Source organism: Polistes fuscatus, unplaced genomic scaffold (assembly GCF_010416935.1).
Source record: "Polistes fuscatus isolate 324 unplaced genomic scaffold, CU_Pfus_HIC Scaffold12, whole genome shotgun sequence".
NCBI classification, from domain to species: domain Eukaryota; kingdom Metazoa; phylum Arthropoda; class Insecta; order Hymenoptera; family Vespidae; genus Polistes; species Polistes fuscatus.
In genome coordinates, this window is record NW_025113020.1 from 4,458,247 (window position 1) to 4,472,574 (window position 14,328).

The 14,328-nt window shown below is 26.9% G+C and overlaps 2 protein-coding genes and 2 long non-coding RNA genes across 5 annotated transcripts in view; 2 read left to right on the plus strand and 2 right to left on the minus strand.

Annotated features, from left to right (window-relative positions):
* LOC122513488 lies at positions 1-441 on the minus strand. Its single transcript, XR_006302764.1, has 2 exons — positions 405-441; positions 1-313 (listed from the first exon to the last, which is right to left on the minus strand). It is a non-coding gene; the product is annotated as an uncharacterized LOC122513488 (long non-coding RNA).
* Positions 246-7,407, minus strand: LOC122513191 (reticulocyte-binding protein 3-like). Its single transcript, XM_043629458.1, has 22 exons — positions 7,321-7,407; positions 6,354-6,467; positions 5,975-6,153; positions 5,772-5,895; positions 5,556-5,677; positions 4,708-4,777; positions 4,551-4,621; positions 4,324-4,439; positions 4,050-4,223; positions 3,887-3,951; positions 3,436-3,780; positions 3,006-3,352; positions 2,803-2,895; positions 2,552-2,699; positions 2,032-2,413; positions 1,771-1,911; positions 1,490-1,585; positions 1,210-1,350; positions 783-1,068; positions 586-668; positions 405-452; positions 246-313 (listed from the first exon to the last, which is right to left on the minus strand). The coding sequence occupies exons 1-22, from the start codon at positions 7,330-7,332 to the stop codon at positions 246-248; spliced, it is 3,225 nt and encodes a 1,074-aa protein (XP_043485393.1). The 5' UTR covers positions 7,333-7,407.
* LOC122513483 (ankyrin-3-like) overlaps positions 7,293-14,328 on the plus strand; it is a 10,460-nt gene continuing 3,424 nt past the window's right edge. Inside the window, exons 1-5 of one of the 2 annotated variants that reach the window (XM_043629872.1) lie at positions 8,646-8,664; positions 10,522-10,842; positions 12,893-12,994; positions 13,382-13,514; positions 14,151-14,314. In XM_043629872.1, coding sequence (XP_043485807.1) covers positions 10,819-10,842; positions 12,893-12,994; positions 13,382-13,514; positions 14,151-14,314 — 423 coding nt within the window. In that variant the 5' untranslated portion in view covers positions 8,646-8,664; positions 10,522-10,818. Of the gene's footprint in view, positions 7,421-8,645; positions 8,665-10,521; positions 10,843-12,892; positions 12,995-13,381; positions 13,515-14,150; positions 14,315-14,328 lie in introns of those variants that run through there. The other variant, XM_043629871.1, reaches the window with a different exon arrangement.
* LOC122513487 lies at positions 10,849-12,560 on the plus strand. The gene is made up of 2 exons (XR_006302763.1): positions 10,849-11,361; positions 12,035-12,560. It is a non-coding gene; the product is annotated as an uncharacterized LOC122513487 (long non-coding RNA).

A 14,328-nucleotide genomic window follows, 5' to 3' on the forward strand; every position in this document is an offset into this window, starting at 1 on the left:
TTTTTAACTAAATATTATATACCATACCATTTTATGAAATTGATGTCCACATTCTAATAATTAAAAGCACGATAATGTAATATATAAAAACTACTATTTATGTATATGTTTGGACAAATTAGATTCATTATAAATAAATAAATAACTGGTTTCATTATTGATTTAACAGTTTGATTCCATGAACGTTTTTTTTTTTAGATTAGATTCCTTCTTGTCAGTAACCGCTAAAATAATATTATACATTATTATATAAAAGTACAAGAATCTATTGTTAACTCTGTACTATTTGAATCAGTTGACAAACTTTCTTCATCTAAAATATTACCAAAATAATTGTATAGTAATATAGAAAATGATTCTTGTCATTAATACATAGATAATTAATTATAATATAATATTCTTACCTCTTCTTCTCATAATATTTTTTATATTGTCTTTTACTTTAAGTAAATCTAAAATATAAAAATATTTATATATTATTATTATATATATATATATTAACGAGTTATATGTAATATAATATAATTTGTACATTATATGCATTTTTACAGATTTAATTACTTAATAATATTTACTTTTTAATACCTTGAATAAATTCACTTGTAAGAAAATGTGATAATGATGATGTATTATTATCAAATTTTACATTTAAATTCTCCAAATGATGACTATACGAACAAAAAAAAGAGGCAATAAATTAATTATAAAATAACTTTAGATTATTGTAATTACCAAAAATATTATCAATTATTTCGTAAATTTTGGATAATATATATACATACTTATTATTTTTTAATGGTGAATTCATTGATTCATCATTAGGGTCAATTTCGTTTTCTTTGTTCTTCCTTTCAATATTCGTATTATCGTCTTTAATCGTTGTATCGTTAGTTTCATGGGTTTTATTATCTATGGAATCTTCACGTTTTATTAATAAATTAGAGGCTACTTTAATAGGCATACTTAATGTCGGTTTATTATCGTTAGATTTTTCCAAGACTTTGATTTGAGTACTTGCTGCATCTAATTGTTTAATAATATATGATTTGGACATACGATCGAAGTTGTCTGTAAATTTATTTATTATATATATTTTTAACAAAAATTATTTTTCCTTATTATGGGTTTTATATATGCATTCTAATTATATTTATATTTTATTTATGAATATATATATTTTAATATACTTATATACTTTAATAGGCATACCTGATGTCGGTTTATTATCGTTACATTTTTCCAAGACATTAAAATTGTTAACTGTACCATTTGTTAGAGCATCTTTGATTCGAATATTTTCTGCTTCTAATGGTGTAATATCATATAATTTTAATATTTGATCGAAGGTGTCTGTAAATTTATTTATTATATATATTTTTAAGAAAAATTATTTTTCCTTATTATGGGTTTTATATATGCATTCTAGTTATATTTATATTTTATTTATGAATATATATATTTTAATATACTTATACTTTAATAGGCATACCTGATGTCAGTTTATTATCGTTAGATTTTTCCAAGACATTAATATTGTTAACTATACCATTTGTTGGAGTATCTTTGATTTGAGTACTTGCTGCATCTAATTGTTTAATAATATATGATTTGAACATATGATCGAAGTTGTATGTAAATTTATTTATTATATATATTTTTAACAAAAATTATTTTTTCTTATTATGGGTTTTATATATGCATTCTAAGTTATATTTATATTTTATTTATGAATATATATATTTTAATATACTTATACTTTAATAGGCATACCTGATGTCGGTTTATTATCGTTAGATTTTTCCAAGACATTAAAATTGTTAATTGTACCATTTGTTAGAGCACCTTCCATTTGAGTATTTCCTGCTTCTAATTGTTCAATATTATATGATTTTAACATTCGATCGAAGTTATCTGCAAATTTATTTATTATATATATCTTTAAGAAAAATTATTTTTCCTTATTATGGGTTTTATATATGCATTCTAATTATATTTATACTTTATTTATGGATAAATATATTAAAAATTTACCAATAGTTTCTGAAATCTGTTTCAAATCTATCTCTTGAGGTTTTTCGACGTTATTTTTTGCTTCAATTAATTTTTTTTCATTAATAATCTTTTCCGAAGTATTTTTAACAAAAAGAAATTCCTTTAATGTTGATAGTTGGGGAGGTATCAATTCAGAAATATCTGATGTTGGAAAGGACAACAATATAGAAAGAAATGTAGACAAATCTTGCGAAAGTTTTGTTGCATTTTTATATAATAATTCAGTGAAAATATCGCTTATAATGGAAGAACAAGATTTCTTTGGGTATTTAGGTTCCGGTATATATTTCATATTTATTTTAGGCAGTTTTTCATCTTCTTTTATTGATTCTATCCACGATTTATATCTCACAAATTCCAACTATTACAAACGCGAATCCAATGAAAAATTAGTATATATAACAATTATATAATTATAAATTAGATTCAATATTACAAATATATTATATGTTTTCATTATTATTAATATATATTATATAAAATTGATTATATATTTTACCTGAAGTTCTTGAATTGCATTCACTGTTTCATCTAATAACGACGACCATTCGTTAAGATCTGAATTAATATTCCATCCATAATAAGTTTTAATAAAATTATTTACTTTAGTTAAGATGACTTTTGTTGAGTGGGCGTAATTATAGGGTCTATATTATGAAAAAAAAACAAAAAAATAAAAAATACGTTTAATGGGATATAGATAAATTTTTGTTACAATATTTAAATATAAATGTCAAATTATTTACTTACTCCTGTAAGGACAATTTGTTATAACAATATTGCAATTCTAATGTTTTTAAAGCGTTTTCCATTTTCAATGCTCTGTTATCATTAAAGATAGCACTAGATAATAAGAAATGTTATATATAATTAGTTAATTATTATTAAATAACATGCATATTATTAATATATAAACGAATTTAGATGAATATGAGTAAATTTTCAATATTTACTTTAGTTGGTCACTTAAACAATTAATTTTATTGTCAAGCTTTTGTTTTATCTTAATAATTTGTTGTCGTTCACTTTTTAATATTTTTATTTGTTTATCTTGGAGTTTTAATAGTAATTGATAATGTTGCTCATCTTTTACTTTCTTTGATTGTAATGTTTCTGACTCTACTTCCATGCGTTCTTTAACCCCATTTTGTTTAATTTTCTTCGATTGTAATTTAAACAAATTCTCCTCCTTCATATATTTTCGTGAAGATTTAATAGTATCTTGTACAACTGAAAAATACAACTCTTCTAATAATGAATGTTTATCTTCAACTGTTATGTCTTCATTTGCAAGTATATCCTGTAAATAGAAAAAAAATAAATATAACACGTAAAATTGGAATTTTAATACAAAATTGTAATAAAAAATTTGGAAGAGCTTACAGCCAAGATTGTGCTGAGATTCTGCGGATGAAATCTTTCTAATGGATTATTAAAATATTTTCGTACGAAAAGATCAACACAATTTGGTTCGTCTTTTTCATATACCGTTTTATCATTTATTTTATCGTCAATTACGGTAATAGCACCATAATCACTTCCGTCAGTTGTAGTATAATTATTATTATTATTAACAAAATATTCTTCTTCGGGTGGAGCAAATGATAATCTTTTACGAACATCTTCTTTTATATTATTATCGGAATTCATTTGATTAATTGTATTGCTATTCTTATCAAATGAGTCTGGCGAGTTGTCAGAAACTTCTAAATATTCTTTTGGAGATCTCTACAATTGATAATAACATTTAAATATTAATATAACGTGTTTAACATTGTATATAAAAGAAATATAAAAATAAGTTATTAGTTTTTTCATATATTTATGTACAGACCTCTTCTGACCCACTGCAGCATTCTTCTTCATTTTCATTATAGTAATCTGATACCACGTTATTAACTGCAAATAAATGTTTACAGTAACATTAATAAATTGTGTTTCATTTATTTATATTAATATAACTTTGGATTTATTTGTAAAATTATAATTGATCATACTTGCTGATTGTGCACGTTCTATTTCTAACATTTCACTTGTCAATGTTTTGTAAGATTCAATTATTTCATTTTCAAACATTTGAAGTACTTCTCCTAAAGCTTCTGGAATGCATATATAATTTCCAACCATTACAAGTTTTGTGTGTTTAAGTAAGAGATTTATTATGTTTACATCTAAACAATGAAATAATAAAGAAACAAATTAAAAATATATGTTGTACATTGTCAATATAAATATTGTATAAATTGTAATACTTAAAATGAGATTATTCACCTAAAAGTTTTTGTATGGATGGAACATCCGCGAACAATGATTTTGTTTCATGCCACTTTGATATTAATTTCGTTTTACGTACTATCGTTTCTGATTTAATATATTCGTACAAAATCCTAATATAAAAAGAAAATATATATAAATAAAATATTATATATATATATTATTTGATAAAGAGTATTTATCAAATTTAAATATATAATCTTTATTGAGATTTATTTACTCACTCCAATAAGAAACGATTGAATCGATTCGCATCATCTATCTTTTTATTTTCGAAATCGATTTGATATTCCGCCTGTATTAACAAAAATATATATATATCATTTATAAAATAATAAATATTGTTTGTTAATAAATTAATATAAATCATAAATCACTTACATCTATGAGTGGACCAAAATAATTTTTTCTTAATTCTATTAGTTTCTTTAACGATGTTTCTCTTTCAGATCTGTAAATGTATTATACAAGAAATATTAATAAAATATATTTTGTTGTTGTTATAATCAATAAAATAATTCTCAGCATGTTTTTATTTAAATTATACGTATTATTAATAGAATTCTAACATTTCTTTCGCTTTCTTCTCGTCTTCTTTCAGTAACGCTTGAGGTATTGGTGATATCATTTGCTATATTGTAATAAAAATGAACATACAAAATTAAAATGTATATAATGATCAACGTTATTATATTAAATTTAAAAAAAAAAATAAATAAATATTAAAATCAACGATTACGTGGTTCATACTTTTTTTTTAATAGCACCTTTACTAACTGAAGAAGCAGGTGTTAATATGTTCAATAACAAGGAATCTTGAATGGTATCAATAATTTGAGCCTCATGATTATAGATTTCAATTTTGACTATTAAACAAATATCTTGTTCATTCGTACAGTTAGTTTTAAGACATACGTGACCTATTATATCCTATTCAAAGATATATGATTACAAATATATTGATATTATTAAAATGAAAATTAATGAATATGGTAGATTTTTTTTTTATTACCGAGTCTGAACATTCTTTTGACGAATCTATAATGTTTTTAGTAAATTTCCAACAATCTGGATGATACTTTAATGCACAAGGAATATGTTTATTGTTACATATGACATTAACGAAACCAGTGAAAGATGGATCACTATAAATAAAATTAAGAAAAAAAGAAAAATGTATGATTATGTACACTTATGCAACTTATTAATACGAGAACAGGTACATTTACCTGTAATATATATCTCTGGAGGTTGGACAATGTGGAATAACATTTTGACAATTTTCTAAGGCACACTTTGCATCTGGATAACGCCACTTTGATGCGATTTCTTTTAATTCCAATAAACTGAGCTATTTATATTTTTTCAAATATGTAATATTAATTATACATATATAAATATCATGGTATTTATAAAATATGATTTTAAAATATTTCTTTTCATACCACTAAACCATCTTTTGTTGTTTCCTTTTCAATACATGTTGGTGGTACACTGAATGTTTCAAAATCTATACCTTTATTTATAATATCGAAACCACGTTTAATTTCATTGAGAGCCAAATTGAACCTAAAACACATAAATCTTATTAGATGAAACATTTTTTAAATAATATTCATTGATTTAAAATTTATATATGTAGTAGTACCTGTATAATTTAATATATGCTTTTGCTAATCCATTATAAACAATTGGATATTTACTTTCCATACTTTTTTCTAAATTAATTAGAATTTCTAATGCTTCCAATAAATCTTGCAATTTATTCAATTGCAATAAAGTTATAGATATTAAGTATTGTACCATATATTGAACATTTTCTTTATCCTGAAATCATTTACATATACAAATGATAATGATTAATTGTATTATTAATAATATTTAATAATTGTTATTGTTTAATAAGAATTAATAATTTAATAATAATAATAATAATAAAATAACAATTAATTATTTAATAATTGTATTTATATTACATTGTATTATTAATAATAATTATTAACAATATTAATTATTTAATAACTTACGCCTGAATCCGAGTTTTCTAATATTTTCAATGCCGATTTAAAATTATCAAGTGCTTTGTCATATTTTTCATTTAAAAATTCTTTTGAGCCACTTTCCACTATTTCTTGTACTTCCTAATATAAAAAAAAAAAACAAGAAAAGAAATAATTTAAACAATTAATCACGTTGCAATAAATAAATAACACTAATAAATAAAATAAAAAATGACGAACGTCAATCAAATATCGTTGCGTTCAAATACGACGTAGTTTGGCGCGCATAAAAATCAGTGCTACCAATCGCTGAATTTTAAAACGCCAACAATTATTTTCAAATATTATTCTTAACCTATACGCGTATTATAAATTAAAATAAATATCTTTTTATATAACGAAATGCATATTTAAACAAAATTAAATCTCCGCGAATAAAAATTGTAATTAAAATACAAATTTACAATTAATATACATTAAATTAATTAATTAAAAATCGATTAGAAAAATAAATCGAAATATAATATTTGAAAAGATCGATCGATCGATCGACCGATTGTATTTCACAGTTCAAAATAATTTTGCCGCCAAATTGATTTGTTCAAATTTTCCAAATCGATGAATGAAAAATTTCTACGAATGATATGTAATAAAATAAATATATATATATATATATAAAACAATATTATTTTATACACATATATTTATACTAAAAGTATAAAATTAGATTGTTGAACGGTTTGAAAGATAATTTGAAAAATGGAAGAAAGTCGCATATACCGGGGGATGAAAATTGAAAATGAAACATTTCTAATAAGATATTTGATCGTTTATGGGGGAAATTTATAATGGATTATTATAATATTCTAGGAGAGTTATGTAAATATCTTTTGTAAAAGGTACGAGAAGAAGATGTTAGGAGAATAACAAGGAATTCTATAAATATCCAATGACCTACGTCTTCAGCATGGAGAGTATAATAATACATACATACATGCATGCACATCAAGTTTTGTCAAACATAGTACACAGTTTATAATTTAGGAATGACGACTGAGGCTCAATTTCTACCCATTATTAGGCTCAGGCTTGAGGTAATTTAAAAATAACAATTTTTATCATTTTAAAATCTATACTGATCAAGGTTTAGTTTTTGTTTTGTTTTCATTGTTAACCTCTCTAATCGTTTCACTCGAAAATGTTGAAAAGTTTATTATAAGTTCGATGCGATTGTAACACACACACACACACACACGCACGCGCACACGTTTTTTAATCTTTTTTATTTATTTATTTATTTAATTATTTAATTGTTAATTTATTAAGTCAATTGAAGAATTAAAAATTTGCCAAGAATAAAGAGATGAAAATCGTAAGATTCGAATTAATTATAGGATTCATTTGTTCGATCGTTGAAAATAAACTTTTCGACATTTCTTATTATTTTTACGTAATTGACGTAATTCGATCACGTGTCGCGTTTTATATTTATTCATATTATTCAAGTTAAGCGTTATAGCCTGAAATTTCTACTTTTTTCTATATTTATAAATAGATCTCCAATATATATATATGTATACATATATATATATATAATTATTTTTTGTTAAATACGTACGATTGTTATTTACAATTAAAAATAAATTTACAATAATACAGAACTTCGTTATTCTATACATCGAAATTTTCATATAATTTTTTACAAACATAACGATATTTTCTTTTACCATTTAATAATTTAATAATTAAAAAAAATATCAACGTTATTGTATTTTCATTTTGAAATATTTCTAATTGATAAAAATCGAACAAAATACTTTCCGATATATAATATACATAGAAACAAAACGATATCAAATTATTTCCAAATAATTCTTACAAAAATGAAAACAATTAACAAAAAGATAAACGATAGGAAAAACATTCGATTCAAATTTGGCGGTATTTTCGGTGATTGGCAACAATGGCGCGCCAAAAACTACAAAATTCGAATCCCGATAATCGACGAAAAACATTTGAACGTACGATCAGACACAAATAATGTTCTTTCTTAAATAAATAAATTGCAAACTTCATTTTTTTAATCAAATACTATTAAAAAACATTCGTTAACACACGGAATTATACGAGATTGAGATAAAAAAAAAATTACAAAAGTAATAAAAGGAGGTGGTTGGTTGGGGGTTAGAAAGAAGTGAGGAAGAAAATAAAGAAAAACTTGAAAAAGGGGAGGATAATAGAATGGAAGAAGAAAGAAAGAAAGAAGGAAGGAAGGAAGGAAGGGCAAGGTTTAAAGGTTGGTGTGGGTGATGAAAGCCTTGAGAAAGAAAAGATCGTGGTATGTAAGGTGCATTTTAACATGCAACGTTTGATATATACATGCTAAGTGTATTCGTGTTCCTTATTTCAATGTTGATTAGCAGCATATAAAAGAGCGAGTGAGAGAGAATGAGAGAAAATGTCTGTGTGTGAGAAAGAAAGAGAGAAACAGAGAGAAAGAGAGAGAAACTACGAAGAGAGAGGTGTTTTATTGATCGTCATATATGCCGCCAAGGGGACCAGATACACTATGTGTGTTTTACAGGTGACGCTTGCTTTTCTAGCCCACCATACAACAAACCGATTTAGGACGCCGACGCATAACACAACGTGGTGTTACTGCCAAAGGTCTGACTCATTTTCCACTACTACTTCTTCCAACCCATGTTTTTAACGTCATTGCTGTTGTGTTGCCTTACTTGCTGGTTTTGTCCCTTTCCTTTCCTTCCCCCATCCCCCCTGCCCCCCCCACCTACCCCCCTTAAAATGACCAAGACGATCGATCGATGGTACACGCATTTTTATCCCCCTCCCCCACCCCCTGTTCGTATTCGAATTTCATCTGTGTCCAATATATATTTTTAAAACCCGAAAATATCGAATGTGCTATTGATACAATCATTTTTTTTTACTTTGGGGGTGGGGGGTACATGTATATATATATATATATATGTGTGTGTGTGTGTATATGTATAATGGATAACAAAGTTCAATTTTTCTGATAGTATCTAGGAATGATTGATTATTTAACAACTGTGTATATCATAAATTAATGAAAAATCTTTAATCAATGTTAGTTTTAGTCAGCCCTATATAATTTTGTAATAACCATGACTCTCTCATTCTTATGATTATTATTATATTATATTTTTTTTTTATTGACAATTTTATAATAGAAGATACTTTAAAAGTGTTCACATATTTCGAATAAAGTTACATCTGTTTTTTGTATAAACATTTTCAAATTGATTTTATATAAAAAAAGAGTTAAACGAAGAAACGTTTCGATTTAATATCTGTAACAAATGAAAAATTACGATAATTCCTTATATTATTAAATATACGTATCGAAGAAATCATTCTTATCACTTTATAACAGCAACCAACCCCCTTCCCCCTCCCCCTAATCCAATCATAAAGATTTCTTTAATCGTTCGAACGGTACGAGTTAGAAAAATTAGATAAAATTAGAAAAATAATTCTATAAGTATGGCAGACAAAAAGAAAATAAGTGAGAAGTAGGAAGGGGGGGGGAGGAGGGAAATTATTATTCGAATCATCGGATTTGATCTAACGCGGAAGGTTAGGCGTCTTAGAACGAATGAGAACGAGGGATGAAAGGTTACAATGGAAAGACAATTGGAATGAGAAAGAAGAGAGATATTTCAAAGAAAAAGTAAAGGAAGGAAGAAAAAAAACGATACTAACCCCCCACCCTACCCCCAACTACTACTACTACTATTACTACTGCTACCACCACCATCATCCTACTACTACTACTACTACTACTATTACTAATATAGAAGCAGGGAGAGTATCTGTTTTATTCGTAGATGGAATCGTTGGGTAGGTTCGAGTCTGCGCTTTGTACGAACGCACAAGGGCGGCTCCTATCTGGCGTTTAGGTTCTTTCTCCACTCGAACAACCTCCAACCCCCAACTCCAACCTCAAACCCCAAGCAAGCAAGCAAGCAAGCAAGCAAGGAAGCAAGGAAGGAAGCAAGCAACCAACCCCCCACCCCGGGGTGTTCACTCGGCCAGTTGTCTCACTTTTTCTCATTTGCACTGGCATCCCTCTCTCTCTCTCTATCTCTCTCTCTCTCTCTCTAACTCTAACTCATTTTCTCCTCACTCGTTTTCCTGTCGTATCGTGCAGTATCGTATCGTACTTCTGCTGGCGTTACCCTTTTCCCGGGGCGGCATCACGAATGGTGGATTGACGCGGGTGCTGTTGGGTTTTAGTCGTCGTCGTCGTGGTTGTCGTCGTGGTTGTCGTTTCATCATCGAAACGGGAGGGGTAGTTTGACATTTTGTTTCCCCCTTTGCTTGCTTATCCCCGAAGTAGCTCCCGGGAATTCGGGATTCGGTTTCCCGTCGTCGAGCCGGAGAGAGACAGACAGAAAGAGAACAATTCGTCGTTCAAGGACGTTTCCTGGTTCTCCGGCACGACATCATGGTCACGGATAATACTAATCAGGTAGGACACCACCATTCCACTTATTCCAATGTTTTTTTTTTTTTTCATACTTCTCGATCATACCTCATTGATCATTTGATCATCATCGTAATCATAATCGGTTACAATTAACCTTGAAAATGTGATATCGGATATTTGCGATGATGAATTTCTTATGAGTTATGGGAAGAGTGAAAAAGTGGAAGGGAGAGGGGTGGAGGGGCTGTTGGCGGGGGGAGGGACGGAGAGGAAGAGGAAAAAAAGAAGGAAAGGAAAGGAAGATCGTTACCGTGAATATTTGAGGATTTTAATTCACCTGTCTGTCTGCCTACCTGTCTGTCTGTCTGTCTGTCTGTTTGTTTGTACTGTGTTTAATCATTCGATTGAATTATTTTTTTAAAGGATAGTTTTATCGATGGGATGTAAGAACGGGAATGTACTTTCGTTAAGATTTCAAGATTAGGATGGGGTGTTGGGTTATATATGGCGGGCCTGTGTTAGGGTACGGGGGATGCTCTTACGTGATAGAATTCTTTTCGGGTAAGAATATACTGCCATAAAGTTTTTTTTTCTTCTTTTTATTTTCGTAATAACATCGAGAGTATACCCCGCTGGAGTATATCGGGTTCCCTTTATTTTTACGATGTACCCCTAATTTTGTTCGATTTTTATTATTATTTATTTGACTTTATTTGTAATTGATTTTTTTTTTTTTTTTTTTTTTTTCATAAGAGAAGTAACACACACACACAAACCGGTAGAATTAATTATTACTGAATTTATTTTTATATTTTTATTACTGAATTATTATTAGTGAATTTTTATGAGTATGTCGAGGTGATATTAATTTGTTCGTTTGTGAATACACACAGACGCATCACGAATTATCCAAAATTATAAATAATTATTAATGTTATTTTTATTAATAATTAAAAATGACGATTAGTGAATTTTTATGAGTATGTCGAGGTGATATTAATTTGTTTGTTTGTTAATACACACAAACGCACCACGAATTATCCAAAATTATAATAATTATTAATGTTATTTTTATTAATAATTACAAATGACGATTAGTGAATTTTTATGAGTATGTCGAGGTGATATTAATTTGTTCGTTTGTGAATACACACAGACGCACCACGAATTATCCAAAATTAAAATAATTATTAAGTTTATTTTTATTAATAATTAAATCATACGTTCTCCGAAGTTCATCGAAGTGAACACACTGTGAGAGATTTGTACGTATTTTAATTTGTTTTTAATTATAATTGAATACAACAATTGAATAAACAATGTTGGAGTAAAACAATGTTGAATAAAAAACATGTATTCTATACATGTAAATGTGATATGTATTTTGATATTATTATGTATAATCACCAACAAATGTGCACAAACAAATGTGCACAAACAAATGTGCACAGTATTATTCTATTACACTACTACTATCATCCCAAGTGTATTTTTGTTGTTGTTTTTAGTTCAGACACGTGTGTGGTTATTTATCAAACTACATGGTGTCAATTTTACAAACAAAATACTACAAAAAATGATAGGAAATTATTGAAAGGAAAAACAAAATCGTATATATTGAATGAAAAATATTATATATATATTTTTTATTTTTTCTTTCTTGTCCTTTTTATCACCCTTTTTTTCAGACCTTGTAATAATCGATTTCCCTAGGCTATAACGAAAATAAATATCGTAATCGAAGCGTTTAATGTACACAACAGGAAGAAGAAGAAGAAGAAGAAGAGACACAAACCACTACTACTACTACTGCAGTAAACTAGATTTCACAGAAGAGATGAGATTTAATTAGATCAAAAATAGAATGTATGCACACACTTTAATGTATAAATAAATTCATTATGGTAATATAAATTCTCATTGCTTTCTCAACTCTAGTTTATTTTATTTTATTTGTTTGTTTTTTTTTTCTTTTTTTCTATTTCTTTTTTACTTTACATTTTTATTTCCGTCCAAAAAAAAAAAAAAACATTTGACAAAACGTCATTTTACTTAACGTAACTTTTGTTTCCGTTCTGTTTTATTTTTTCAGGCTGACGATACAACCGCATTTCTTCGCGCAGCTAGATCTGGAAATCTCGAAAAAATCATCGAATATCTGGACACAGATCTAGATATAAATACAGCAAATTCGGTAAAAACTAGATTTAATTATACATTAATAATAATAATAATAATAATAATATAAATAAAAAACGTGTGTGTTATATATGATATAAATGAATTAATTGTTTCATATTAATTTGCATTATTAATTAATATATTCATTATATTAAATATATTTCAATTTTTTTGTTCTGAATCAATCAAACGTTTCGTCAATTTAAAATTAATTTTAATCGAACAAACGGACAAACACAAATCAAAAAGAACAAAAATAAATCAACACAAATGTACACCTGTGATTTAAAACAACACTGATGATCATAGTAATGCAAAGGGTTAAAACATGTTTTTAAAACATGAATATTTCATTAATTAATATTATTCTAATGATAATAATGACATTGATAAATTGCAGAACGGTCTAAACGCATTGCATTTAGCATCCAAAGATGGACACGTTGAGATAGTAACGGAACTTTTGAAAAGGGGTGCAAAGGTCGACGCTGCGACAAAGAAAGGCAATACTGCATTGCACATAGCATCATTAGGTAAACTATACTGCATAGTAATTTATTAATCACCCTATATATTAAACTATATTGATAATAAATTGTTACAAAATGAATAATCAATTGTTATTTATATATTTTTGGGTGCACATAGCATCATTAGGTAAACTATACTGCATAGTAATTTATTAATCACCCTATATATTAAACTATATTAATAATAAATTGTTCAAAAATTGTTCAAAAATTGTGAATCAATTATCTACATATTTTTGAGTGCACATAGCATCATTAGGTAAACTATACCGCATAGTAATTTATTAATCACCCTATATATTAAACTATATTAATAATAAATTGTTCAAAAATTGTTCAAAAATTGTAAATCAATTATCTACATATTTTTGAGTGCACATAGCATCATTAGGTAAACTATACCGCATAGTAATTTATTAATCACCCTATATATTAAACTATATTGATAATAAATTGTTCAAAAATTGTTAATCAATTGTTATTTATATATTTTTGGGTGCACATAGCATCATTAGGTAAACTATACAGCATAATAATTTATTAATCATCCTATATATTAAACTATATTGATAATAAATTGTTAAAAAATTGTTAATCAATTGTTATCTATACATTTTTTGTTTTGTTTTGTTTATTTAGCTGGCCAAACAGAAATAGTTAATATTCTTATTCAATATGGTGCCGCGGTTAATATACAATCGCAAAATGGATTTACACCGTTATATATGGCGGCCCAAGAAAACCATGATCAGGTCGTCAAATTGTTGCTCAGCAATGGAGCCAATCAGAGCCTCGCTACGGAGGTAAACAATTGCTC

What these genes read in the sequence shown, in the direction of transcription:
- LOC122513191 (XM_043629458.1), bottom strand. An exon ending in GCATATATTAAATTATACAG is followed by an intron (nt 5,896 to 5,974) that starts GTACTACTACAT and finishes TATGTGTTTTAG; the next exon opens with GTTCAATTTGGCTCTCAATG. An exon ending in TGTTTAAGTGACCAACTAAA is followed by an intron (nt 2,896 to 3,005) that starts GTAAATATTGAA and finishes CTTATTATCTAG; the next exon opens with TGCTATCTTTAATGATAACA.